Source organism: Moesziomyces antarcticus, assembly GCF_000747765.1.
Source record: "Moesziomyces antarcticus DNA, scaffold: scaffold_v10017, strain JCM 10317, whole genome shotgun sequence".
In the NCBI taxonomy this organism is placed as follows: domain Eukaryota; kingdom Fungi; phylum Basidiomycota; class Ustilaginomycetes; order Ustilaginales; family Ustilaginaceae; genus Moesziomyces; species Moesziomyces antarcticus.
In genome coordinates, this window is record NW_014638993.1 from 286,010 (window position 1) to 312,937 (window position 26,928).

The 26,928-nt window shown below is 62.2% G+C and overlaps 10 protein-coding genes across 10 annotated transcripts, besides 3 other annotated features; 3 read left to right on the forward strand and 7 right to left on the reverse strand.

The window, feature by feature from the left end:
• Window positions 1-160: 160 nt before the first annotated feature.
• On the reverse strand, window positions 161-3,379 carry PAN0_017d5498 (apses-domain-containing protein; the record flags this gene model as incomplete). Its single annotated transcript, XM_014799072.1, has 1 exon — window positions 161-3,379. One exon carries the CDS (start codon window positions 3,377-3,379, stop codon window positions 161-163), a length of 3,219 nt encoding a protein of 1,072 aa, XP_014654558.1.
• An 886-nt stretch (window positions 3,380-4,265) lies between these two features.
• PAN0_017d5499 (cell wall organization and biogenesis-related protein) lies at window positions 4,266-7,862 on the reverse strand (the record flags this gene model as incomplete). Its single annotated transcript, XM_014799073.1, has 1 exon — window positions 4,266-7,862. One exon carries the CDS (start codon window positions 7,860-7,862, stop codon window positions 4,266-4,268), a length of 3,597 nt encoding a protein of 1,198 aa, XP_014654559.1.
• A 1,737-nt stretch (window positions 7,863-9,599) lies between these two features.
• Window positions 9,600-10,425, reverse strand: PAN0_017d5500 (DUF602-domain-containing protein; the record flags this gene model as incomplete). Its single annotated transcript, XM_014799074.1, has 2 exons — window positions 9,600-10,355; window positions 10,423-10,425. 2 exons carry the CDS (start codon window positions 10,423-10,425, stop codon window positions 9,600-9,602), a joined length of 759 nt encoding a protein of 252 aa, XP_014654560.1.
• A 473-nt stretch (window positions 10,426-10,898) lies between these two features.
• PAN0_017c5501 (RNA polymerase II subunit) lies at window positions 10,899-11,411 on the forward strand (the record flags this gene model as incomplete). The annotated part of the gene is made up of 1 exon (XM_014799075.1): window positions 10,899-11,411. The coding sequence occupies one exon, from the start codon at window positions 10,899-10,901 to the stop codon at window positions 11,409-11,411; it is 513 nt and encodes a 170-aa protein (XP_014654561.1).
• A 105-nt stretch (window positions 11,412-11,516) lies between these two features.
• Window positions 11,517-13,214, reverse strand: PAN0_017d5502 (uncharacterized protein; the record flags this gene model as incomplete). Its single annotated transcript, XM_014799076.1, has 1 exon — window positions 11,517-13,214. One exon carries the CDS (start codon window positions 13,212-13,214, stop codon window positions 11,517-11,519), a length of 1,698 nt encoding a protein of 565 aa, XP_014654562.1.
• A 553-nt stretch (window positions 13,215-13,767) lies between these two features.
• PAN0_017c5503 (uncharacterized protein) lies at window positions 13,768-15,453 on the forward strand (the record flags this gene model as incomplete). Its single annotated transcript, XM_014799077.1, has 1 exon — window positions 13,768-15,453. One exon carries the CDS (start codon window positions 13,768-13,770, stop codon window positions 15,451-15,453), a length of 1,686 nt encoding a protein of 561 aa, XP_014654563.1.
• A 234-nt stretch (window positions 15,454-15,687) lies between these two features.
• PAN0_017d5504 (uncharacterized protein) lies at window positions 15,688-16,479 on the reverse strand (the record flags this gene model as incomplete). Its single annotated transcript, XM_014799078.1, has 1 exon — window positions 15,688-16,479. One exon carries the CDS (start codon window positions 16,477-16,479, stop codon window positions 15,688-15,690), a length of 792 nt encoding a protein of 263 aa, XP_014654564.1.
• A 725-nt stretch (window positions 16,480-17,204) lies between these two features.
• On the reverse strand, window positions 17,205-19,559 carry PAN0_017d5505 (uncharacterized protein; the record flags this gene model as incomplete). Its single annotated transcript, XM_014799079.1, has 1 exon — window positions 17,205-19,559. One exon carries the CDS (start codon window positions 19,557-19,559, stop codon window positions 17,205-17,207), a length of 2,355 nt encoding a protein of 784 aa, XP_014654565.1.
• A 1,185-nt stretch (window positions 19,560-20,744) lies between these two features.
• Window positions 20,745-21,058: a sequence feature (Protein overlapping with rRNA (PAN0_017c5506, GAK67279.1) was converted to a misc_feature.).
• A 130-nt stretch (window positions 21,059-21,188) lies between these two features.
• Window positions 21,189-23,381: a sequence feature (Protein overlapping with rRNA (PAN0_017c5506, GAK67279.1) was converted to a misc_feature.).
• Window positions 23,382-23,460: 79 nt separating this feature from the next.
• Window positions 23,461-24,283: a sequence feature (Protein overlapping with rRNA (PAN0_017c5506, GAK67279.1) was converted to a misc_feature.).
• A 37-nt stretch (window positions 24,284-24,320) lies between these two features.
• Window positions 24,321-26,075, reverse strand: PAN0_017d5507 (nucleotide-binding domain-containing protein; the record flags this gene model as incomplete). Its single annotated transcript, XM_014799081.1, has 1 exon — window positions 24,321-26,075. One exon carries the CDS (start codon window positions 26,073-26,075, stop codon window positions 24,321-24,323), a length of 1,755 nt encoding a protein of 584 aa, XP_014654567.1.
• Window positions 26,076-26,418: 343 nt separating this feature from the next.
• On the forward strand, window positions 26,419-26,856 carry PAN0_017c5508 (uncharacterized protein; the record flags this gene model as incomplete). The annotated part of the gene is made up of 1 exon (XM_014799082.1): window positions 26,419-26,856. One exon carries the CDS (start codon window positions 26,419-26,421, stop codon window positions 26,854-26,856), a length of 438 nt encoding a protein of 145 aa, XP_014654568.1.
• Between the last annotated feature and the right edge of the window lie 72 nt (window positions 26,857-26,928).

Sequence of the window (26,928 nt, forward strand, 5' to 3'; positions counted from 1 at the left end):
AGAAATCCAACCTCATACATCCAGCTCTCGATTGTCCGCTCGTGTGCACACTGAAACAAGGCCGAGCTCGTCCAACTCTCCACTCTCACTTGGTGCGAACAGACACACGCGCATCGCCGCTATCATCCAAATATGTGTTAAACCTGTAACTGTACGACCATCACGGCTTTGCCTCGTCCTTTGGCGCTGGGACAGTGGAGCTAGCGGCGGTCTCTGCGCTCGACACGTTGGTGCTACCGGAGGTCGACGTCGACAGCCCCTGTTTCCGCTCACCAGCCTCTGGCGCGGCGACCTTGCCCATAAATGTGGCTACCCTTGCGAGGTCGACGTCGGGACCGTCGCTCTCCATGGCGGTGAGCAGCTCGTCGAGCATGCCCTCCACCTTGTCCTGCGCAATGTTGGCGCAGATCGCCACGACTTGTTTGCACTGCGCCTCCTTGGTCGCTGCCGCCTGTTCGAGCTCGCCGATCTGCGTCGCCAGCGAGTCGCTGCTCTGCGAGAGAACCGACACCACCCACCGAAGCCTCACAAGCTCCTCTACCTCTGCATCCCCCTCGACCTCGCTCGTCGAAGCCACGATGTCAGATGCCAGAGACTCGACCAACCCGACCACGTCGCCATCCACATCCATAGCATCTGCATCCTTGGTGGCCGACGCCGCCTCCGCCTCGTGCTGGAGCTCCGCGAGCCTGGCTTCGGCATCGGCATCGTCGATGGCCAGCTGAGCGATGATGGCACGACGCAGGTTCTGGGCGCGCTGTCTCGCCTCGTCGCGCTCCGCCAGCTTGGCCTGCGCCGCACCCACGGTCTTGCGCCTCGCGGCCAGATCGCGCGTCGCCGCCTGCAGGTGGCTCTGCACCGTGGCGAGCGCATCGTTCTTCTCGCCCAGCTCGCGCGCAAACGTGGCCTGCAGATCGTCGAGCGTCGAGCTGAGCTGGTCGCGCACGTCGCTGCTCTTCATCACGGGCATCTGTGCCGGCCTCGTCAGCGCCGAGATCACATCGGCCGGATTGTGCGATGCCAAATCCGCCGCCGTCAGCGGCGGCAACGACGACACGGTACTCGCTGCCACCGACGCCCCATCGTGCGACTCTGCACCGCTCTCGATACCCCAGTCCGACGGTCGGATCCCCAGCGCATTCGGCAGATCCTTACGCGCCCCTACATCCAGCAGCATCCTCACCATGCTCGCATTGCCCAGACGCGCGACGATGCCGAGCGCAGTCTCGCCATCCTCGTCCTGCGCATCCACAAGCCCCTTGTACTTGGAGCTCTTGTCGGCCGCGACGAGCTCGAGCACGCACGCGAGGTAGTACCTCGCCGACGCCGCACGCCCCTTGAGCGCCGCGACGAGCGCAATGTGGTGCAGCACCGTGCGCTTCTTAAAGTCGCGCGTGTTGAGCGACGCCGCGAGCAGCTTGAGCAGCGTGGGGAACGACGACGCGTCGTACGAGTTGGTCACCAGCACCGATCGGTGCAGCGCCGTCTCGCCCGCATGGTTGCCTGCGTGCACGTTGGCCCCGCCCTGCCAGTGCGGGCGAGCCACCAGCGTGCGCACCAGCGCCAGTCGGCACAGCGCCGACGCCCAGTGCAGCGCCGTGTGCCCATGGTCGTCCGTGACCAGGTCCACCGTCGCGCGCGGTCCCTCGGAGCCACTGCTGCCGCCCAAGCCGCCCAGACTCGCCTTGTCGCGCAGCTCGGCCAGCAGATGGTCGAGCTTGGCCACGTACGCATCCTCGTCGTCCGCAGTGCCGTTGGCAGCTTCGTTGGCGGCAGCGCCGGTCGAAGCCGAAGCGGCCGTACCCGACGCTCCTGGCGCCGAGGACGGCGAAGCATCGGTGGCGGTGACGGGCTCAGCGACGCCGGCAAGCACACTGTCGTCTGAGAAGAGACTGACGAGGTGGTCGCGCATGCGCTTCTCGCCCTCGTCGTACGGCTTTGGCGGGAGCGCGCGGTCGGCGTAGCGCGGCACGGAGCCATCGCGACCTGCGGCGTCGGGCGGGCCCACGGCCATGCGATGGCCGCGCGGCGCCGAAGCGGCACGGAGCGAGCCGCCGGCGGGGCCGAGCGCATTGAGATCCTTGACGGGCGAGGGGCCCAGCAAGAGGCCCGACTCGCGCTGCGGACTCGAGAGGCGCGAGCGCTTGGCGGCCGACGAGGCATCGTGCTCGTCCTCAGCTGCCGCCCTCTTGTCTCCCGCTGCCGAGGCATCAGTGGCTCCGGCCGCGGGCAGCGGCACGCCCTGCGGTGTGTAGCCGTAGACGTTGTAGCTGCGCAGCGCGTCCTGCTCGGCCTGGCTGGAGCCGGGCGGGATGGCATGCGGGCCAGCTGCGGCGTGCGCATCGACGCCGAATCCGCCGAGCAGGCCGCTGGCGCCCGGCGGCATGAAGAGAGCAGGCGACATATCTCTGTTCTGCGAGTCCTTGGGCGGTCTGAGCGCCAAGAAGCGGGGCTGCTGGCTGGGCCCGCCGACGCTGGAGGGCGCGGGCGAGTAGTGCTTTGTGGGCGTGGCGCTACGACCATCGTTGATGGCCGAGGCGGACGAGTTGCGCGCCGAGGGCGCGGGCTTCTTGCGCTGGTAGAGCTTCGGGATTTGGTCTGCGGTGGCCGGGTCGAACTCGAGGATGGGCTGGAGGAGGTGGGAGACGTTGTACTCGGCGGCGACCTCCTGTGCGCGCTGGAGCGGGATCCAGGTGCCCTGGAACTTGCCGTATCCGCCTTGGATCTTTTCGTGCTCGCCGGTGAGGATGCTCTTCTCGAGGATCTTTGTGCGGCGCGTCTTTTCGATGCCGGCGATCTTGAGGATCTGGGTAGCGTTGAGCCAGCCGTCGGCTCTGCGGCGCATGACGGCGATGCCGCGCACGGTGATCTCGTAGACGGGCACGTTGGAGTACGTGGCGAGGTAGACGGTGGGCACGTTGCCGACGGGGTTTTGGAGCATCGCATTGGCCTGGGCGGGCGTCATGTTCTTGAGCTGCGCCGGGGTGAGCGGGCCGGCCTGTGCCGGGGTGGAAGCGCCGTTGGTGGCGGCGGCCGATGCGCCGCCATGGCCCATGACCCTCTGGAGGGACTCGGAAGCAGCAGTAGCGGCGGCAGCACCACCCGGAGTAGCGGTGGCAGCCATGGTCAACGATGGGTGGACGGGGAGCAGACCTGCGCGCTGAAGAGCCGAGGTGGTAAAGCCGAGGCTGGATGCGGAGCCGGCAGGAGACTTGAGCGGCGAGGCGGTTGGATGAGCGGCAAGGGAAGAGGCAGCGATCTGTTGCACAGGCTGGAGCGGAGCGTGTGCGGGTGCGGTGGCCGAGGAGAGGGGGTGGGTGGTTGCTTCGTTGGCGTGTGTATTGGAAGCGTCGGCCGTGGTGGAGAGGTCCAGAGGCATGTGGGACAGCGAATCGCGGGACAGTCGATGTCGAGAAGAGGGGAGAGGTTCCAAAAGGGGGGGCGGTTGGTTGGTGCGCGACGAGGCTTCTAGGAAGCGACCGGTTCGGCGTGCATCAAGGGAAGAAGGGATGGTGCGGCCGGCCAAGCAGTGAGCGCAGGGTCAGAAGGGGGAGCGGCGACGATTGCGAGTGGGGGAAAAGCAAGTAGCGACGCGAGATCAAAGTGCTCCGGATGATGGGTGCAGGACGACGTTGCTCTGGAAAGTGCGCGTTGGCGCGAGGTGTTGGGCTGGCTGGCTGGCTGGCTGAGGCGGCGCGGCGGCGCGTGGATTTGCGAATCTGTTGGTTTGGTTGGGGCTTTTCGGCGGCTGCTTGGCGGGTGCCGCCTCTTTTTCCAACTGCAGACAGTCACTCACTCACCGCGCCAGCCTCGCCCAGCCTCGCGCCGCCCGCACCTTGGCCAGCTGACGCGCGCCCAGCAGAGCCTCAGAGTGTCAATTTCGCCCGCCTTGGCCAGGCACACCTCAGCTGTTCCTTTGCGACATACGGTCTCATTGCAGATCAGAGATGGGCAGTCGCCACTTGTGCACAGAAGCTGAGTCACCATCGCAGACACAGTCCATGGTGCGGTTCAGGCAGCCAGAGGCGGATTGGAAGCCAGGACGCGCTTTCGGGGCCGGTTAAAGTGGCATCGCGCTCGCGCTACGCGTCGCGCCGAGCCTTGGGCCGTTGGCACTTGCAATTTCGCTCGGCTCGATCGAGGCCGCCCCTCTCGCGTCGCGTGTCTGCGCCCGATCGTCTCACTGCCTCGCTCGCATCGATCGACACAAGTCAAACACTGCCCACCTCATACAGAGAGAATCGTTGGCATTGCAAGTGTGCTACTCAATAGCCTCCATAGCCTCCACCGAAACCGTTGTTTCCAAACTGCTGCTGCTGTTGCTGCTGGCCGTACCCCATGCCCGTGAATTGAGGCATGACTCCACCCGGCTGGAAGCCGGTCGGCTGCGGACGCAGCGCATCGTACTTGTCGCTCGTCTGCGGCGCCGCATTGGGGTCCTTGGCAAACGAACCGCTCTTCATCTGCTGGAAGATGTTGGACGCGTTGAACTTGTCCTTGTCCTCCTGCTGCTGCTGCTGTTGCTGCACCTGCTGCTGCGAGCCCATGCCAAAGCCCGTCTGCTGCGCCATCATCTGCTGCGGACTCTGCACGCTCGCCACGCCCTGCTGGCCAAACTGGTTGAATCCATGTCCACCCGCACCGCCAAACCCGGTTTGCTGAGGCTGCATCCCCATCTGACCCATCTGTCCCATTTGCCCCATTGAGGACATGGGAGACATGGCGCCGTTGTTGAAGCCCGTCATCTGCGGCTGCATACCCTGCATACCCTGCATACCCTGCATACCCTGCATACCCTGCATACCCTGCATGCCTTGCATGCCCCAACCGGTCTGCTGCGGCTGCATGCCCGTCATCTGCATGCCCATATAGCCCGTCTGCTGCGGCTGCATCTTGGTCGGCACAAACTGGCCGGTTCCCTGCGTGGGCACCAGTGGCTGCAGCAGGCCCTGGTTGGCCGGCACGGGCGCAAATGGTCCGCGCGGCGCATTCGGGTTGTATGCCTGCGACTGGCCCAGGAACGACGACGCCGGCGAAGGGCTCGCGCCCGGCCGCGGACTCGCACCCGCCGACGGCGGCTTCATCGCCGCGAGCTTCTCGAACAGCGCCGAGTTGGGGTCCGCTGGCGCCGGCGACGCGGCCGGGGCGGGCGACGCAGCCGCAGCAGGTGCAGCAGGTGCAGGCGGCGGCGTGGGTGCCGGGGGTGCGGCTGCGGGCGCAGGCGAGGCTGCCGATGGACGCGCAGGCGTGGCGGGCTTGGTGCTCGGCGGACGCGGCGTCCAGGCATCGTCGTCGAAGCCGTTGGCCACCGCTGAGCCGGTGCGCTTGGGTGCGATCGCCGGGCTCACCGTGCTCACGCGCGCCGGCGGCGAGGTGGTCCTTGCCAGCGACTCGCTCGCTGCCGCCAACGAAGCCGCATCCACATTGCTGCCTCCCGTGTTCTTGGGCGTGGGCCTGCCTCTGCGCGTGTTGTTCTTGAGCGTGCCGTCCGGGCCCGAGAAGAGCTGGGGCGGCGCGGGGCTCACCGTGTCGCCTCGCCTCGCCGAGCTCTCTTGCTCCTGCAGCTTCCTCGCCAGCTCCTCGTCCGCCTTGATCTGGCGCTCCAGGTCCGCCGCCGGATTGGCGCTCGCGCGACTCGACTGGCGCGACGACGCCGTCTTGTCGCGCCGGTACTTGCGGTCGATGAACTTGGACACGCGGATCACGTCGCCCTCGCGCAGCCCCAGACTGCGCAGCGTGCTTGCGTCCAGATCGCCCAGCACCGTCTCGTCGATCTTGTCGCGCTCAAACGCGCTGGCGTAGCGCGTGCAGTCGTCCACATCCACGCCCGCCGCGAGGAAGAACTCGAACCAGTCCACGTTGCGCTTGGGGCCCGTGCGCGACTGCTCGCGTCGACGCTGCTCGCGCTCCTTCTCCTTGCGCCTCTCGCGTTCGCGTTCGCGCTCCTCGCGCGACATGCCGCTCGTCGTCGACGCCTGCGAGCGGCTCATCTGGCGCTCGCGCTCGCGTTCGCGCTCGCGGCGGCGGGCGCTGGTGGACGCAGCGATCTCGTCGTCGGTCGGATTGAGCTTCTTGCCCGTAATGTCCTCGAGGAAGGCAATGTCGGTGTTGGACATCTTTTCCACCACCACCTCGATCACCACGCCGTTCATCTTGTGCAGCCGGATCTTGCCCTGGTTGAAGCCGAGGAACTCGGCCTCCACCTTGAACTGGCCCGTGCGGTCGGTCCACATGCGCGTGTTGTTGGGCGACGGCTTGGAGCGGCCGCCGGCGTCCTTGGGTCGCTCAGGCGCGCTGCGTCCCTGCGGGATGGCGACATTCTTGGCGGCGCGGCTCACCTCGGTGGTGCTGGGTCGCTGCGTGAGTTTGGGAGGCGCAGGTGCGGGTTGTGCCTTGAGCGCCTCGCGTCGCGTGCGTTCCTTCTCCTCCCTCTCACGGCGTTCCTGCGCGCGCTGGGCGGCCTCGGCAGCTTCACGCTGGCGTTCGGCCTGTGCAACCGCTTCGGCCTCCTCCTCCTCCTGGCGAAGGCGTTCGTCCTCCTCCTGCTGCGCAGCAAGCGCGGCCGAAGAGGCGGGGTCTGCCGAGCCACCGGCCGGACCGTCTGTAGCCTCGACGTAGCTGGCGGGGACGACACCTTCGTGGCCGGCGTCGTTACGCACCTTCCACCAGTCGTCGTTCTCGCGCTCGAGGATGACGAGGTGCTCGTTTTCGGCGACGGTGAGCTCGTCGTCGCCCTGCGCCTCAAAGTCGTACATGGCGATGGCATGCTCTTCCGCCTCTTGCGGCGCTTGCTGCGCTTCCTGCTGCGACTGGAAAGAGACGGTCTTGCGGACGGGAGGCGGGAGCACGGCGCTTGCGGTGCGTGTGGGCGGTGGCAAGGACGCAGCGGGTGCGGGTGGAGCCGGAGGTGGTGGAGGGATGGCTGCTGCGGCAGCGATTGGGGGAGCGGCGGGAGCGGCTGGGGCGGATGTAGGGGCTACGGACGATGCGGTGAGCGCGTTGGCCTTGCTCGTCTCGATTTTGCGCACGATCTCGGCGGCGGCGTCCTTAGAGCCGCAGTGGAAGTCGAGCGTGGACTCGGCCATGCCGGCGTCGGGCGAGAGTTGGAGATGGAGCGTCTTGCCCTTCTCGAGCGAATGGCCCGCGACGTGGAGCACGCTGATCTTCTGGACGGGAGTCTTGTCGCTTTCGGAGGCAAAGAAGAGCGAGGCGTTGCCGATGCCGAGCGTGCCCTTCTTCTTCTTCTTCTTGCTGTCGAGCGCCGAGACGGGCCACATTTTGATCTCGTCGCCCTTGCCGAGTTGGGCGGTTTGTGGCATCTGCATGGACGGGATGGCGGTGACGTGGCCATCGTCGTCGTCGTCTTCATCTTCGTCGTCCTGATCGTCGGCGGCATCGTACTGGTCCTCGGTGGCTGGAGCTGCGCCGGTATCGACGGCTTCGGCCTCGTCGACATAGTTGGCGGGGACGTAGCCGAGGCGACCCTCGCCGCCGCTGAGCGGGTCGTTGCCCTGCTTCTTGACGAGAAGCCAGGTGCCGTCGGATTCGTAGACGCGGAGCAGCTCGTCTTCGGCCATGGAGAGCTCGTCTTCGGTCTGGGCATCGTAGTCGTAGAGCGCGCGGCTTAAGCGGATGGGTTCGGCCTCCTCGACGTAGTTGGCGGGGACGAGGCCGACGGTGCCCTCGTCCGGTCCATCCTGGATGGGCGTGCCGTCTTCATCGAGGCGACGGACCTTGGCCTTCCACCACTCGGGGTCGTCGGACTCGAGGATGTAGAGGTAGTCGTCCTCGGCGAGCGTGAGTTCGTCTTCGGCCTGGGCGACGTAGTCGTAGAGCGCCTTGCACAGCGCGACGTACGCCATGGCGGACTAGCCAACGAACGATGTGCAGCCGGACCGAATGGAGAGTGAGGCAGACAGTGCTGGTTTGAGCGACGTGCAAGCGCCGATGAAGAGCAGACTCGTGGTGGTCGTCTGGGTGATGAGGAATGGGAGGTGGGAGGAGAGGGTGTTGCGACTGGGAATCGAAAGAGGATCGGCTTGGATTGGAATCAAGGTGGGGAGGCAAGCGAGAACAGTGCGGTGCAGCCGTTGCCAAGGGTTGGCCGACTGACCGGCTTGCCTGCTTGTGGAGAAGGCGGCTGGCAAGTGTGTGCGATTCGATTCAAGATTGCTGAGGCGACCGTGCGAGGCGGCATCCAAAGCCGTGCAGTGCGACGTTGGATTTCAGTTGATTTCCGGCGCTTCACCTCACCCAGCTCACTCGACGGAGCTGGTGCTCCGATCTCGGCGGCTCCACGCTCTCTTGCTCGCACGCACGATGACACGCGCATCCACACAGCCGCTGCTGCTCGACAGCTCTCGATGCACAACGCCGACGTCCAAGCCAGCCTTTCAATCCCCACCATTCCCACTTGGATTGGACCCTTGATCTGCGCTCTGATCAGCGTGAACAGCATCTGAGCAGTCAATGCCCTCGAACGCAACTCTTTTGCTACTCTGCCACGGTAAGCCCGACTCAGGGGCTTTGTGGTGCTGTGCCTGATCGCCGCCGAGAAGGAATCGCGCCAGTCAGCCAATGTTAGACCGGGGTGAGAGCGAGAACGCGGCTTTTTTTTCGACAAAAATTCGAGCTGAAATCGGGGACCGATGGCGGGCGAAAAGCAACCGGAAGGGCGCAGCAGTTCGGATCCGTCGAATTCGAGGCTTTGGCAAGAGCCTCCGAGAGAGACAGGCGTCACTCCCGCCATCGCCGCCTACCGCTGCCACTTTGATACCGTCGCGCTTTGACATCCTACCACCTTCTTGTCACCCTCACACTTCGAGAACTATCGTCACAGTAAGCGTCACTCCTCAGCAACAGCACTGCATTCGATCTGCATTTCATCGACACATCTGGCGGGCCGATTTGCACATGGGAACATTCGACATTGGGCGTGTTGGGTGGAAGGGCTATTCGTACTGACCACGGCCATTCGTCTTTTGTGTCTAAAGATGCCCGTCGGATCGATCCCCGCTATCACCGGAAAGCTGCGCAAGCGACTTATCCTTGACCTCACCGTCGCGCTCGGCGGTGGCACCGCCCTCGGCTACGGATACTGGTATGTACACACGGCAACACTGCGGTCGCCCCTGCAGCCTTCTAAACCCTTGCTCTTGATGTGATGTACAGGTACGGCGTTCACGTGCCCTCGGTCGCCCGCCGCGATGCCTTCTACGCAAAGCTCCAGTCCGAGCGCTCCGAGTAAACACCACCGCACCAATGGACCCGACATCGCAAATGTCTAATTCCAGCCGTGATCTCGTTGCAATCGACTCAATCCCTCCCACACTGACGAGTGGTGTGCATGATTACACCCGCACTGCAAAACGAGCGAGAAACGGATGCGAGAAGGCGGTGTTTGCAATGGCTATGCGTGACAGAGATGCGGCTATACGTGACTGGGATACAAATACAGCGGAATGAGAGGGACAGAAAGTACAAAACGGACGCATGGACACAGAGCGTGACGATTGAGACCGGGGCAGTCAACACCTTGATGTGGTGGCAGGAACAGCGTCGATGCGGCAGGTGTGGGTATGTGCGTGCATGGCGGTGGTTCACGCCTTTTCCGCGGCGAGTTCGGCGGTGAGCTGCGCAATCCGTCTTCGTGTCTCGTCCTTCCTCTCGGCCTTGCGACGTTTCTTTGCCTCTTGCTCTGCGACCTCGCCATCTTCCCGATCGGCTGTGCGTGCCTTCTTCTTCTTATGCTGCGCTCTTGATTCCATCTTCTCTCGCATCTTGTCCTCTTCGTCCTTGTCGGGGTTGATAGTGACCACGTCCGACCCTTGCACTTTGCCCCCTTTAGCCAGTGCTGCGTTGAACTCCCTCGCACATACAGGGCAGTTGTGCGACTCTCCGCGCGCATCAGTCAGGGTAGCCTGTAGGCCCGATGCACATACGACGCAGCCGCACGGGGCGATGTAGACGAAGCGATGCATGCCGTCCATCTGTCTCGCCGAGAGCGGACACATGAATGGATACACCGAGTGCTGCTCGTTCTGCCCCGCCGATGCAGGGCGGTAGAGCGTATTCGGCGTGAGAGCAAGGTCGGTGGTATCGCGCAGCCCGCGGATGTGTGGAATGGCATCGGTAGAGTCGGACGACTGATGGCGCTGAAGAAGGTGCTGGATCACAGCATCTTTGTTGTACAGCCTTCCTAGGGCGTCGGACACTACAGGCGCTTGGAGGGGTTCGCGCGAGAGACGACAGACGGTCCAGAGCGATTGTCGCAGCAGCGAAGCATCCACCTTTTGCACCGACGCTTTGGTACGCACCATCTCGTCGCGCTTCGATATGGAGCCTCCATCATTGCCCTGAACAAACACAAGCAAATGACGTCAGTATAAAGCCAGCAATGCTGCGCGAGACAAGTGGACTTACCATCTTGATCGTCGTTGCACGGTTGGAAGAGATGCGGATATGGTGGTGAAGCAAAGGCAAGGCGGGGGGAGATACACGTGACTTTGAGTGGAGATTTTCGAGGCAGCTGCGCGGCAGTCGGATTTGGAGCGCGGTTGGGCCGAGTGGAGAAGAAGCGCATTTTGGAAAGGCGCGTCGTCGTCGTCGTTGGGCTTTCTTCCACCACCACCACGCTGTTCCCCCACCCTGGCGGTCACCACGTTCTTTTACTCGCGCGCACACTCGGGAACGCCTAGCACTCGCGACTTCATACAGTCTTGGGGTTGTTGCGATTGTCGCTTGGATGCGCCCTGTGCGCGGCGTTGGGTTGACCTGTAAACGGAGGGTGTAGGAAGCGCACGACCCCGCTCGTATCTCGGATTCGGTTTCCTAAACCGTAGCATCACCCAACACACTCTCTCCAATCGTCGCATCCGCACGAAGATAGGCTTGGGACGATGTTCTTCCTCAAATACCTCACGCACAAGACGGAGTTGCATCCGTCGTACTTCGGCCCGTCCATGGTGGAGTTTCTGAACCAAAAGCTTCGCGACGACGTCGAAGGAACATGCACGGGCAAATACGGATACATCATCAAGGTGGTCGGAATGATCGACGTTGGACAGGGCAAAGTCATTCCCGGCTCTGGATTGGCAGAGTTCAATAGCACCTACCAAGCAGTCGTGCTGAAACCGTTCAAGGGCGAAGTCATGGATGCCAAGATTACGAATGTCAACAAGATGGGCTTCTTCGCAGAGGTCGGTCCGCTGAATATCTTTGTCAGCTCCCATCTGATACCCATCGAGTACAAGTTCCAGCCAGAAGCAAACCCGCCCGAGTTTGTAAGCGCCGCAGATCGACTCGTCAAGGGCAGGAAAGTCAGGATCAAAATCGTGGGAACGAGAGTGGATGCAAACGAAATCTTCGCCATCGGCACCATGAAGGAAGACTACCTCGGTCCGTTCGATTAGCTTCCCACCCTCGAATTCACCTTCTTCCCACCCACAACGATGTCAATAGCAATCCTTGATCGCAAGCACAGTCATGCACAAAAAGCGTGGCTTACAGCGTGCACATTATGACCGCGTATCCGTACCAACTAGCTCGACTAGAACCCACCGACTGCGTTGCACCTCGGCGACGGGGGGAAGGCAGAACGAGATCCAGCCCGTCTCGCCCGTGCTGGGCGTAAAGGAGTGTTCGGTGTGGTCCTTGCCGATGCTGCGTTTGGAGCGCTTCTTGCGGCGAACCACGCGCGCGCCCATATCCAGCGACGAATCGCTCTCTCCCTCGTCGTCCTCCTCTCCCTCGGACGAGTCCGTCATCGCCACATCTTCATTCTCGCTTTGGCGGTGAGATAGTGCGGCCTTGTTGCCGGGCAGTTCTTTCGCACCGTACACCGAGCTGAGCGGCACTTTGGATCGCCACGTCAGCGGCGCCTGCGCAAAGCCGGCGCACGTCATGGTCGCCCATCCGATTGAGGTCAGCTCCGAAACGAGCGCATCGAGCTCGCGGGTAATGTACGCGATGAGCAGCGGGCTCAGCAGCAGTGGCTTGTCGCGCGTGCCGGCGAGGGTGAGTTTAAGCGTGCGGCCGGGCTGGCTGGATCGCGGCGCAGCATAGACGCACGTAGAGTCGGGCTTGGCGTAGGTGCGCACCGCATTCGCGCCGAGCGACGCGAGCCCCGCCCACTCGACTGCTTCTTGCAGATCGTCTTGGAAGTGCTGCCATTCTGACGGAGAGGCTGTGCTCCAAGGCTGCTGTGAGAGAGCGTGCTGCGTGGGATCGTCGAGCCTGGGCACCCAAATGGACTCGGTCACGACGGGCATCGGAGCGTGGATCCGCAACTCTTGCACCTGGCCCGGGTGCACAAGATGGTCGGGAAAGCGGAGTTCGTTAGCCGCCGATGAGTCGGACGAGTCTGCCTGCAAGATCTCGTCCGCAGCATGGACGGGCGGCGACCAGACGAAGAGCATGTCCCAGGTGGCGTGGTCGCTCGTCACAGTCTCGCCACTGCCGTTCGCCGGCTGGAAGCTGGACGATGCGTGTGTCTGAGCCATTGTATGCTCTTGAGCGAGCTTGCGCGTGCGCGCGAGGTCCCAGGCACGCAGCCGATCGAGTGCGTGCTGGTATCCCTTCTTGCCCGGTACGAACGATGGGGATAGCAGCGGCAGCTCGACGATGAAGCGCGAGTCGGGCCCGCTGGTTCGGTCTGCTGCTCGGCCGGACGAGAGGCGCGAAAAGTGACTTGCTCTGCCCGTGAGGCCGAGGGTCTGATAGGTGTCCTTGCACAGCGAGAGCACGAGCGTTCCCTGGCCATCGAGGCATACGGTGTCGTCTGGCGGCGAGTCGAGCCCAGCGGGACCCGATGGTGCGGTGAGTGCGATGAGCGAGCCAGTCTTGAGGTAGGCGGTGACAAAGATGGGATCGAGAAGCATGCTGACAGGTATGTGTGCGCGATAGGATCGATATCTCGACGCATGGTGGTGAACTCGGTCGACAAAGGCCTGGATGCGCGGCGGGAGCGAGGAGGTCTGGTCCGTGGGTGGGAACTGCGAGTCGAGGAGGGGCAGGATGATCTCGAGGCTGCAATTGAAAGGATGCGCATCAACGAGCGCTTCGAGACGGCGGCTGCGCTTCGACAATGGGCTGCTGGGTTGATCGGAGGATGGCGGGATGAGGTTGACGATCCAGCGTGCTGCGCCGAGCTTGCGCGCCCTGTCGGAGCGTGCCGAGCTGCGCTTGCGCTTATGAGTGCTCTTGGGAGCTAGCATGACTGTTGCGGTCCAGCTCCGAGCAGAGCTGAGTCGGGTCGCAATCGGATGTTGCGATGCGATGCGATTCGATGTGATGTGATGCCAGACGATCAAGAAAGCAAAAAGAGTGTGTCGAAGCTGAATTTTGGCTTTTGCCTTTCTTCCCGAGCGTCTCTCCGCTCCACTCTCAGGGTCCAGCTTTCCGCACTTACCAAAGTCACAGCGCAGAGTGTGGAGCAAGGCGACTCAGTTTATAATAACGCGTCGCGGAAGCAGCCAAGCGCGCTTCCCACGCACGAACCTCGAGTCAAAGGAAAGGGTCCCCTTTGTGATCACCTGCCAACACCCTCATCACCTTTTCCTCGAGCCTTCCCGCTTCATCAACGCTGCGCCGCACTCGAACCCACAATGTGCGGAAGCCCACACGCACACACGTACACGCTTCCGCACCTGCTTCCATCGCCGTCTTGAAAGCTCGTGCGCTCGCTACGCCCCACTTGCTTCTCGTCCACGCCATTCGCCTCTTGCCTCGTCAATCATCCCGCTTCCGCCTGTGGTTCAAAGCATCACCATGGGTTGCAGCATCTGTCTCGACGACTTTGATCAAGCCGACGGCAATGAGCGTCGCGCCACCGCCCTCGCCTGCGGTCACATCTTCCACTACGACTGCCTCACCACTTGGTTCTACGGTCCCAACCGCGCTCCCGGCTACATCTCGCCCAAACGATGCCCGCTCTGCTCCATCTCAGCCGATCCTCGCAAGATGGTCAAGCTCTATCCCTCCGACGGCGACGAGCTCACAACCTACCTCTCCGGACAGCACCTCCACGAGGTGATCCCGCTCGGCAGCCTCGGCCAGCACGTCCCCGACAACGCCGACCTCTCCCGAAACCACAAGGAACTGCTCGGCAACCTCCTCGACTTCACCCAAGCCATACAGCAATTCGCCATGGCCGCTCACTCCTTCCGCCACGAACTCACCCTCAAAGCAGGCGTCAAGGTGCGCAGGCTCATCCAAGTCCTCACCACCGACTCCAACGACCTCTCCCTCCGCGAGTTCCTCCGCGCCATCGATGCGCTCGAATCGGCCACAGCAGCCACGCACAAGATCAAGTCCGACTTTGAGCTCAAGTCCAAGCAAGCCGCCGACGTCTCCAAGCATCTCACCCGAACACAACACACTCTCGACGAGCACGAGAGGCTGCTCGACGAGCACGCCGAAACCCTCAAGGCCAGGCAGGCTCAGGTGGAGACCCAATCGCATCACGTCAACACCTTGATGCAGCAAGTCGACGGATCTGCCAAGCACAACCAGGAGCGCGCCAAAGAGCTCGAGCTGCGCGAGAGGCAGCTGCGTACGCGCGAGCGCGAGATGTTCGAAAAGGTGCGCAGGGAGCGCATCGAGAACAAGGAGATGGTCGGCCGCATGCACGCCACCACCACCGCACAGATCAGCCTGATGCACACGCAGGTCAACGACGCACGCGCAAAGTGCCAAGAAGCCGAGCGTCAGCGCGACCTCGCCCATACCAAGAGCTGCGAGCTCGCCGCACAGCTCACGCAGCTCAAGCAGCGTTTTAGCTCGCACAGACGCTCCTCCCCCGGCGACGAAGCATCGCGCCCGTCCCACAAAGCCTCGCACGATGCACGCCGCATCCGGGCCCTCGAGGCGCGCCTCGCCTCGCAGACCGCGCAGCTCGAAGCGGCGGGCATTGCGACGCCCGAGCACCGGCTGAATCGCGGGCGTTCCGCACGCAATGCCATCGAGTTAAGCTCCAGCAGTCCGCCGCCGGACGCCGACGACACGCCCACCACGCCGCGCGACAATGCGCCTTCGCCCAGCCGCACACGCAAGGGCAAGCAGCGCGCGCGCTTTTCACTCTCCGTCGAGCCGCTCAACCTCGACGACGAGACGGACGAGACCTTGTTTCCCATGCCTGGCTTTGGCGCGATGCGCACCACCCGGCCGCCCCGCCCGCCGCTCGCCGCCAACCCACCCACGGCCAACACTGCGCAGGATGACGAGGATGCGGCCAACACTGCGCAAGACGACGAGGATGATGACGGCGGCGACAATTTCGCCGGCTCCTCTCGCCCACTCAAGACGCGCATCAGTCCCGCTGCGGGCTCGAGCCGTGCCATTGGCCTTGCTGGCCGTCTCGCGCGCCGACGTGACGCTGCTGCCCCCGGCGAGTTCGACTGGCTCACCAAGAGCGCCGCGCTCAAACTTGGCCCCAAGCACCGGCCGAAGCACTAGCCCGCCGATCCCACAGGAACGAGTTCGAGCATCCGTACAGCGGCCATCGCGCTTCGACCTGGCACAGCACGGACTATGGATCCTGGCGTGGACTGTCAACAGCGCCGCGCTCCGGCACCGGCCTAAGCATTGGGCCCGCAACACCGTCGCCACCATTCACGCATTTATTACCTCCGCTTTCGCCCGCAACGTCGACAATTTAAGCTTGCATACATTCGTGCCTCTGTGTGTGGCTTACAACGGTTTGAGAGGGATATCCTGCCGCGCGTCCCAGACCATTTGGGCGTGTTCCTCATGGCCTGCACCTACGAGATTGTATCCGACGCTTCTGTTGAGTTCCCTCTTGATGGCGGCGTGTTCGGTGAGGACGACGGTAGCGGCTGCATGTGCGAGCATTACGGCGTACCAGGTTAAGCTTGTAGGGATGCTTTCGGTGTAGAGGGAGGTGATGACGAGGTTGACGAGGTGAAATGTTGCGGTGTGGTCTAGGATGTGAGTGGGGCGACGGACTAGGTAGACTAGGAGGATTGTGTCGAGGGGTATTGATGCGATCCAGGTGAGCATGAGTGTCCAGCTACGGGCCGAGTCCTTGGTGTGAGACCATTCCCAATGCTCCACCCGCTCCTCCACACTACCCCCCTCCCCACTCGGCTCTACAACAGTCGAACCTTTGACCCTGATGATGTTGTCATGATCAAGCATGTTGGTTGAGTTGATCCAGACGTTGTCCAGATTCCACTGGGCAAATACTGCTTGGTCCATAACCGGATCATCGACTAAAGTTTCGTTCCAATCCCACGATTCTCGTTTGGGAGGATTCCAGTCGTAAGTAGGGTAGGCTGCAAGTTGTCGCCAATCAAACAGCATCCCTACCTGCGTTGGGCCACCCTCGAACATCAACGATGCCGTATCTGCAAATACCGCTAACAACGCCGGTATAACTGCAGCAAGGACGAGGTAGTGGATCGATTGTAGCGCGGTGATTTGCGTCAGGATCCGCAAGGCGTCCCATCCCTGAAGCGGCATACTGAACGCCTCCTTCATCGTGCCAAACCCCCCTCACTTCAAGCAGGTGCGCTTGAGGTCGCGAGGCGAAGGATTGAGTGGAGGTGAGGATGCTGCACGGTCAGGCAGTGCGCAGATTGGATTCTCCAAAGGTTCGTTGTGGACTGGTGTGGTGTCGTGCGGTGTGGATCGAGTTGAACCCGCGATCCGGAGGGCCAAGTCTAAGCCGCAAAAGGTGCGATCAGGAAGGCGCAACCAAGGTATCAGAGATGAGTCCAGCTGGCGTGCGAATGCTGCTCCGACCAGATAGCGACAATGAGGCAGTGCGGGTGGAAGTTTTCGCTATGCAAGCCGTCGATGCCTCCTGGTGTGCGACCATGCAGAGAGTGAGTCGGATCCCCAACGTCACGCTGGTGAAGCAACTTGCAAACTGTCGTTACTGCGCCCGCTTGGCCTCGCCACCTTGCCTCTCTTGGCGACTTTGCACAAAGGCCCAAAAAACGCTCTTGGTACACAACCTTACCCGAGCGAGCGCCCTTCAAGTCGCAGCCCCAAACGTCGGTGTAAAGAGTGCAATGATGATGGTCGCAATCCAACCCCCCCGCCCGGCTCGCGCGTGTTGGAACCGCCAAAAGAGGCTCTCCACTTCCGAATTCCGAATCATCCCCCCCACACACACACCTGCAACAAACAAATACACACAAACTCTCGACTGGTTGTACAAAAGGGCAATGCATTCGCACTAGCTACTCATCAAGTCCATCTGCCGAAGGGGAAGGGGCCGAAGGAGCCGATGGAGCCGTGGGTGTCAACTGCATCTGCCGCCGGGTTCCAGGCTGGGAGGCGCGTCTTTGCTGCTCGTACGCAGGCAGACCCCTCGCATCTTCCTCCACACCCTCCACCGCTCCTTCTTCAAGCGCAGGCGCCGAAGCCCCATTTGCGCTGCTCTGCCGCCTCTCATAGCGCGGTACGTCGGGACGCGACGCAACGAGCTGTGCCAGCTGCTCCTCCTCGGCCTCTTTTTGCTTTTCGCTCTTGCGCGACGACATCCCACCTCCACTATCCGAACCGGCTCCAATGCGTGCCATCGGCGGTGACGACGGCAACTGCGCCCCGGGAGGGGCAGTGGATCGGTACGGCTGGTCGAATGGCGAAAATGCCGTTTGGACCGCAGCCGGCGGAGCGGGCAGCAGGCTCGACGTAGCAAGTGGTGTCTGCTTCGCCTTGCCCTTGCCACCACCCATTGCATCCTGCGCTTCGTCGGGCGGCAACTCGAAGCCTTCCGCATCTGCCTCGAGCACGGGTGCGGTCGGCGGCAGAATCACAGCCCCACTCGAAGAGCCACCCGCAAAGCCATACGCAGGAGCCGTGGCCTCCGAAGTGGCCGGCGCCGACGGCATGCTCGCCGCAGCCGAAAGCGCGCCCAGGAGCGCCTTGTCGTCGGTGGCAATGTGCGCTGCTGTGGGCCCTGCCTCTGCCTCTTGCTCCCTCGCTGCACCGGACGACTCTGCAAGCACGGCGGTAAACACTTCGGGCGGCACGCTCGTGTCGCGCTCGGCCGGGGGCGGAATGCCGTGCTTGGCATCTCCGCGAGCAAGTGCCGCAGCCAAAGCACCACCATCGTACGACGACGACGGCAGCGCTGCAGAGCCGGACGAAATGTAGGCGGGAGGCATGTGGCGAAGATCATCGTCGTGCGTCTCGGCGGCATCGGCGGCTTGGAAGTCGGTGTCATCCAAGACAGCGCGGCGGGGGGAGCGCGCGCTCGCACCCGACGTGGGTGAGGTGGCAGTGTCGCCGTCAAGCTGGGCGCTGTCGGGATGTGGGGGTGGTGGCGAACGAGGACGGTTGGTGCGCGAGTCCGAGGCGTGACTGTCGTCGGCGCTGTTGGCATCGCGTGCCGACGTTGCCGTGTGGCTCGAGGCGGCATTGGCATCTGTATTGTCGTAGACGACCTCGACGGTCTGCTGTGCCGTGGGATCGCCCAGCGCAACGCGTCGTGCCGAGCGGCCGGAGCGGATGGAGGCTGCATCGTTGCTGCTGCGCACCGTGTCGTTGCTGTCGCGCGTGCGTGTCCAGCGCGAGACGAGGAAGCGCTTGCGTCGAAGTGCGCTGGACGAGCCTGTGGACGGGTCGGTGGAATCCGGATCCACCGAGTCCTTTTCGGAGCGCTTCCTTCCGAGACGCAGACGTCGTTTCAATCTGCTTCCTCCTCCTCCGGCGGGCTTCTCTGTGGGATCGGAGAAGCGACCCATGGTCATACGCTCCTCGATGCGTGCGAGCGCTTCTTCGTCGTCGAGCCCGGCGAGTTCGTCGTCGAACTTGCGTTCGCGGAGGAAGACGGCGGCGCCGATGAAGAGGACGATGAAGATGGCCAAGAAGATGGAGGTGATGATGATGGCCTTCTGCTGGAACCAAACGCTGCGCTCTGGCCTGCTCCAAGACGAGGCGATGCTGGAGGGGTAGCTGGAAGGGAGCGAGTAGCGATGTGCTGACTGAGTGGCCGAGGTGGCTGCGTTGTATTCGTGCGGGCTGAGGGTGGTGGACACGTCGCGTTCGCCGAAAAGTGCGGACTCGTCGTCGAATTGTCGCGGATACTGCCGATGCAAGGGGGCAGACGGATGGGGTTCTGGCGGTAGCCGATCGTCGACGTCGTCAAAGGAGTGTGGTGGGTGTGAAAACGATGCGGCGGGTAGAGTGTGGTCCGATGCAGGCCGTGGTTGGGAATTGAAGTCGAATAAGGAGTCAGGTGCAGTGGCTCTGGCGTCAAAGGTGTGCTGGTTGGCTGACATGGCGGCGGCGCGAGAGCGAGTGTCGAGACGCGAGACGGACTGTGCTGCAGCGGGCGCCATCATGGCGGGGGAAAAGACGAGGATGGAGGATACGAGGATGGCGGCGTGTGTTGCAAAGGCGGCGACGCGCGTGCACCGACGACGACGAGTGCGCGATGAAGCCGAGGCAAACAAGGCGGGGGAGTGGCGCGAGTTGCGCTGTGGTGTTGTTCGGGGTGGCATTGAATCGCGATGAGGAGCATTGGATGTATGCGCCGAGCCGAGGGCGCGTAGGCGGGGAGAGCGTGGCCGGAGGGTGGACCGACGCATTGTGAGGGTTGGCGGCATGCGAGCCTGTGGAAGGGGGCTGGTGTGGATGCGAGGTCAGACGAGCATTCGTGCGGATTGGAGACGGATGCAAGGATGCGTTGGGTGGGGGGTGTCGGTTGGCTATGAGGCAGCGCAAGGGAAGAATGACGAGGAGGGTGATGGCGCGAAAGCAAAGTGAGAAGGCTATTTGTATGCTGGAAGTTGTTGGTTTTGGTGCTGGGATGTGTGTGGTGGGATGTTGGAGCGGGATTGTGGTTGGCTGAAGCTCGAGGCAAGCGAAAGAGGGAGAGATTGCCGATGCGAGGGAGCGGTGAATATGCGGCGACTTTCGAAGTGCGGGCGATGAAGGTCGAGCCGCGATGAAAGACGGGTGGCCAGCGGTGGAAGCGTGGGAGAAAGGCGAGAGGGGTTGATGAAGTGTGTGCGAGCCGGGAGTCGTGCGGTTGAGGCGAGGCCGAAAAGAGGATGCCAAGCAGCCGGCTTTGGAAAGAAGACGAGAAGGGGTCGAGGTTATATGTATACAGGTTGTTGCCGAGTTGGGCGAAGCGAAGGATGTATGGAAGCTGCGAGATGAACCGGACGAATGCAATCGGTACGACCACGAATCGAGCGAGCGCGACCCAAGACGAAACGAGAGGGTGGTAGTAGAGCAAGAGAAGTGCCTGGCGTGGTTTGCAGGTATGGCCAGGGTGTCGACGAGCGAGGGTGGAGGAGAGAGAGGATGAAGGTAGGAGTGAGACGAGGAGGAGGAGGAGGAGCCGAGGGGCGCGACGCCAAACGGAGCTTTGCAGGCCAGCTTTGCGGAGCGGAGGAGCGGAGGAGCCCAGTCGCCGAGTCCAGGCGGCGTGCAGCGGCGGGCAGCGGTGGCACTACTTTCACCACACACACAGGCAGCCCGTCTCGCCCAACTCGAATTGAACGCGGCACAAATCCACACACACTCACCGCCACTCTCCTCAGCGCCAACGCGGCGAACGGCCAAACGGCAAAATTGGGAATTCCGTAGCTCAGCAGTTGAGCAGTAGAGCAGCACCCACACCGCCCAACTGCCTGCCGATTCGACTCGTTTTTCTTTAGGGCCGAGGCTCACTCACCCACTCTCTCCCCTCGTGTTGGGGAAATTTGCAAGCTGCATGGCGTGGTGCCGTGGTGGTGCCGTGGTGGTGCCGTGTGCGTCGCGAATCCATGTCCAAGGTGCAGTTGAAGCTTGGATTCGGCGCGCACTCGAGCTCGCTCTCTCTCCTCGACGACGCTGCCGAACCTGCGGCGACCGCCCTTCCGAAACGCACCGTTGGCTGTCCGCTCGCTCCGACCCAGCCTTCTTGTCCTCGCACGCACTCCCGGCACCGCACAGCCGGTGCCTCCATCTTCCCGCCGGCAACGATGCAGCATCCACGAGATTCCCGAGGGCAGCCTCCTCTTCTACACCAACCTCCTTTGCCCAAAAACATCTGCGGCCACAGAACCATGAAAGCACCGCATCCCGTCCGATCTGCAAAGTTAAGCATGGCATCGCCTCGTCAGTACTGCGGTGGGGGCTGAGTTTCACAGTGTTAGATCGACAAGGCGGACCCCTTTTTGGCGCGCGCGTGGGCACGGATCGGACAGCCAACTTAGACCCTGATGCAGGCTTACATGCAACATCCCCTCCGCCCCCACCACCACCACCACCACCACCACCATCACCATCATCCCAGCGAAACAAGCGCACATGAAGGTCGCCATCATCGGGGCTGGGCCTAGCGCCCTCGTCACCGCAAAAACCCTCCTCGAAGCCAGCGATGCGCATCCGGACTTCCATCCCGTCATCACCATCTTTGAGGCAGAGGACGACATCGGCGGCACCTTCCGCTACCGCTCCTACTCCAACGCCACCCTCGTCTCGTCCAAACAGCTTACCTCCTTCTCCGACTTTCGCCTGCCGCTCGATCACAAGGACCACCTCACGCTCGCCGAGTACGTCCGCTATCTCGACGACTACACCACCCACTTTAAGCTTCGCTCACGATGCCACTTCCGCATGAACACCAAGGTCATCAAGTCGGTGCGTGTCGATGGCGGTCATCTGGTGCGCTACCGCTCGCTCGATGCTCCGGCAGACGGAGGCGCAGACCGCTCCGAGGTGTTTTCGCATCTGTGCGTGTGCTCTGGTCTCCACGTCACCCCTGCGCTCCCCAACATCCCCGGTCTGCCACCCACCATCCAGGGCGATCAGGTGGTTACCAACCCCATGGGCTCGGACGAGACCGTCGCATCGCGCATCCCCGAGCCCATAAAGCACGCCACCGCCGCCTCCGACATCATCACGCTCCACTCGTCCCAGTTCAAGGACCGCTCGCTCTACCGCGGCAAGCGCGTCATGGTGCTCGGCACCGGCGAGACCGGCATGGACATGGCGTACGAAGCGGTCAAGGCCGGCGCCAAGGAAGTCGTCCTCTGCACCCGCTCCGGTTTTCTGCTTTTCCCCGCCGTGCTCGCCGACTTTGTCGTGCTCGGCAACGTCTTTGACGGCAACCTGCCCATCGACGGCCTCATCACCAACCTCTTCGAGACCGCCTACGTGCATCCCTGGGTGGCAGCATCGCATCTGCGCTGGTTCATTTCCGACTTTGTCATCAAGCGCCTGCTCTGGGTGCTCACAGGTACGCAGGCTGGATGCAACCAGTGGGTGGGCGAGCTTGAGCCACACCGGCTGGGCCGCGCGTACACGTTTCTGAATAAGAGCTCCAAGGCGATGCCCTACATCAACCGCGGGTGGAAACGGCGCTCGCCCCTGCTCGAGCGGGTTACGCGCTACCTCGACCCGCCCACTGTCAAGCCCGACGAGGTGTCGGTCGACCTAGCCCCTTTTCCCGCGCGAGTCAACGAAGATGGGACGGTAGAGTTCGTGCGCAACGGTCGCAAGGAGGAGCTGCGCATGCGCAACCGCACCGTCAAACCCGACATCGTCGTCTACGCCACCGGATACACGCAGAACTTTGACTTTCTCTCCAAAGAGTACCCCGTCCCCGCGACCGTTCGGTGTCGGGATGTATTCGATGCCGACGATCCGAGTGTGGCGTTTATCGGGTTTGTGCGGCCTGGGGTGGGAGCGATTCCGCCGATTGCTGAGATGCAGGCGCAGCTCTGGACGCTCGTCCTGCGGGGTCAGATCCCACCACCCCTTTCGACACCGCATTATTACTTGTTGGTCAAGGAGAATGCCAGGATCAAGTACGGCGTCGACTACTCGTCGTACGTCTCCACCCTTGCTCGCGATATGGGCACCGCTCCACCGCTGGCACAGCTGTGGTGGACGTACGGTCTCAAGGTCACGCTGATCTACTGCTTTGGTGCGGCGTTCCCCACGTTCTACCGCCTTCTTGGTCCCTACCAACATCCGGATGCGAAGCGGATTGTGGAGACCGAGATCTACGATACGATCAAGCGTCGCGGCGTGGTGGGCAACCTCATGATGGGTCTGATCCCCATGCTGTTTTACGCCTGGATCAACCTCGTTGCACTCGTGGTCGAGACCGGCTGGAAGCTTGTTTCCGCCCTTACGCCCGGTCTCTCGCGCAGGGGGGAGAAGTGGACCGGGCGTCGGTTCCAGAGTGACTTTCGCCAGGATACAACCCCGCCAGCCGTGGCGACGAGGGGCAAGAATGCGGGGAACAAGAGGGGAAGGATGCTGCGATTGTTCGCGCTGTTTGCAGGCATGCTGGCAGTGGTGCAGGGGGTGGAGGGGAACACCGAGATTCGCAACCTTGGACCTGTGCGATGCCGTGCCGACGAGTACGGCCACCTTGCCGCCAAGGCAGCCGACCAGCTCTCGGCCTCGTGGTAAGTCGTCCCACCCTCTAGCATGTACGATAAAGCACTGTTTCAATAATTCTTTGGACTGACGTTGTTGTGGGGTTAGGCCGGTACTGCACGCACGGGCACAACCGTCTCTATTCGGGCTCGATCTGGGGACTTTGGGGACGGCATCTTCCGCGGGGGCATGGGTGGTCCTGGACCTTTCTTCGGGTGGGCAGTTTACGCTTCCGGCTCCACGCGAGGCACGGTTGTACGCCGAGTTAGGACCGCGCGGTCGGTATGTGCGCGAGACGATCGACAGCGTCGCATGGTGGTTCACACGACGGTTTACGGTGCGTGCGGTGGTGGCAGCCCATTTGGCGGTGGATTTGGAGCTGCATGTGATGGGCCCAGAAGAGGCACTGCAGTTGGGTGGGGTCGAGTGGAAGGCCGAGCTGGTTGAAACTGCTCCCGTCCCCACCGACGGCGTGACACAACAAGCAAAGGCAAATGCAGGGAAGGAGGAGGAGGGGGAGGGGGAGAGGGTGACGTTTAAGGATGTGCACACGCAGGTGGCGGGCGAAATTTTGGCCGCCGATACCATTGCCATGACACACGATGCTCCGCCAATGTTTCCCTGCACCAAGCTGTTTGTGCACATTGTACCCCACCCTGCAGGCGTGGCTATGCCCCCATCTCGGGATTACAACTCAACATTGCTGCGAGTGGCAGAGGCCGTGTTTGGGGGTTTGCAGTCCACCTCGAACGGTGTAGACACGGCACCGATCCACCTCACGTTCGAACGGCTCTACCTCGGCTTCATCCCCGCCACCGCGCTCCAACTCTTCCTACCCCTGCTGATCATGCTGCCACTGGGACGCTTCTTGCTCATTCCCACCCTGCACACCCTCCTCCCCACACCCACCGCACCCTCCAAAACCAGCTAAAAACATCAAATTGCAATGCTACATCCTCTCCAGCTCTCTAACCCTTGAGGGCCTTTTTGGCGTTCTTGAAGCTCAGATGCGCCAGTGCATTGTACAGATGGAACAACCTTGCGCAATCCTTATCCTCCTCGAACGGATACTTTGCCCCAATCGCAACCGCCGCTGCGTAGCCGGAAACGATAGCCACCTCTTGCATGTTGACGAGCGTCCATCCTCCGCAGTAATTCGTGTGGTTGGCGCCGTTGATCAGCCAAAGCCAGGGGACGACATAGGCATAGTGCGTCCAGCGATGCGATTGCTGCTTCCACCATTTCTCGAGAATCACCTTGTCCTTGCCGATTTCGTTGCGCGTCCATTTATCCTCGAGCTCTTTGTTCAAAAAGATCGTCTGGAATACGTGGTCTCGCACGGGCGGATCCTTGAGATCCTCGGGGTTGGTGGAGGGTAGTTGCGACAGCTGCTTTTCTTGCGAATCGCCTTGTCGACCGTTGGGGCCTTGACGCTCACGAGGCGGTGCAGAGTCAGGAGACCTCGCGCCCCGATCCCGTGGCCCCGTGGGTCCAGACCCGCTGAATTGCGGCTGATAATTCGTCAAGTCGAACGACATCTCGATGAGCGCCGGATCGTCGTCGTACATCTTGATCAGATACAGCGGCTTCCAATTCTCCTCGGCAAACTTGAACGACTTTTTGGTCTCTTCGTCGTCGCGCTGCTTGGCGTTATACTTGGCGTCGTACGTCATCTGGTAGTGCTTGTCCATGTAGTCGTAGTCGTTGTGCGTAGTGGTAATGTCCCAGCGATACACAATCGAGCCGAGGATCTTGCGCTCCTTCCACGTAGCTGCCTTGCCCAGGATCTTGAGCGACGTATCCGCATCACACGCCAGGATCAGCTCGTCAAACACCTCCACCCGCTCCTCGTCATCGCCCGTCGCCAGTGGCTTGCCGTCCTTATCCACGCGACGCGAAGTTACCAGGATGTTACCCCCTCGGCGGCGGGCTTCCTTGGTATTGCGCTCGATGTGCGTCACTTCGCGACTGGCCTCGACACGCACATTGCCGTTCTTGGTGACTTCGTCGTGCCACGCGGCGTAGACACGTGCGAGTTCGGGGAACGCCATCATCGTAGGAACGCTCGCGAGCAGGCTATCCTCTGAAAACTCGAACAACCTCATGCTCGGATCGAGGAAAACACGCTCGAGGATCGCCGATGAGATGTGCTTGGTATCGTTACCCGTCCCAAAGAACAGCGCGACGAGCGGGTACACCATGCGCTCGCCAAACTCGTCCGAGAACCCAAACATCTTGAGCATGCGATGCACGGGGATCACGGCGAAGAGAACCTCGAACCGCTTGATCGTCTTGAGCGTCGTGCCGAACTTCTTGATGTCCGCAGCGTACTTTTCGACGAGCTCCGAGGGAAACACGTTGCTCCAGAAGGTATCCTTGCCCTTGCCGAACGAGATCTGCATGCCCACTTCCTGCGCCTTGAAGCCGAGCACGTGCTCGAAGACTTTGAACGTGTTGTAGAAGACGGGCGAGGCACCCTGCACGCCGTCGTTGATGTATTGCGAGCGGTACTTGGCTGGGTCGGGCAGCTGGTAGGAGGTGGCCGAGCCGCCCAGCGAGCACTGCTTGTCGTACAGCGTCACCTCGAACTCGTCGGGCGAGAGCGAAAAGGCGTGGCATGCCGACATGCCCGATGCACCAGCGCCGACGACAATGACGCGCTTCTTGGGCTTGGTGTGCGCCCCGCCATTGGCTTGACCGTTGGCCGCCGAGGACGACGACATGTTGAGAAAGTGTCAGTGGAGGATAGATCCAAGCTGTGCCGAGTCCTTTGGCTGAATGCGCAAAAGGGTCGATGCGATGATGGTGGAGAGGAGGAGAACGGTGGCCCCTATCGAATGCGTTAAGTCTCTTTGCGGTAAGGCGGGAGGAATGGTGGCTTGCGGAGGAGCGTTAGTCATGCCCGAACTTGGCTGGATGCCAACACCAACCCTGCAGCTTGGCACCGATGTTCGAGGACCCTGACGAGGATGGAACGGCTCGGCTTAGCAAAGCGCGCTGCAAGGACGTCATTTTCCGATGCGGCGGCAATCACGAGAAAGACGCGGCTGACAGCTGCACACCTGCATGACGCCCATCTTTCGCCTCCACTCAGAATCGAGCCGATTTGGCGTAATCGGGGCGGGTACATCGGCGATGGACTTTGCTGCTCGAGAAGGACACGCCGCATCGCAGCGTTCTTCTGGAAGCGACGTGTTGAACCCTGCGCCAAAAGCGAGAACGAAGGCAAGCCCCGCTGCGCAGAGACCAACACCGCAAGCTCTTTCGGCATGCTTCCGAAACTCTTGTCCTCGCCGCTGCGCTGAGCTTGATCCTGTCTTCCTGTCGTCACACGCATCACCCGGTCACGCCAAACCTCGGAGCTTAGGTGGAGTTGTGATTCGCTGGCTCGAGCTTGAGAGCAGCAGCGCTAGGCTCGAGGGCATCTCTGCCGACCCTTCATTTGGCTCATCACGTCGCATCTCGCTCGATCGAAACGTCGCCTCCCGCCCGGCTTCGCTCTGAGATCCCTGGCTCAGCCACGTCGCTGCTATACTATATAATCCGCCTCACAATCTCCTCCTTCGGCGCTTTGCA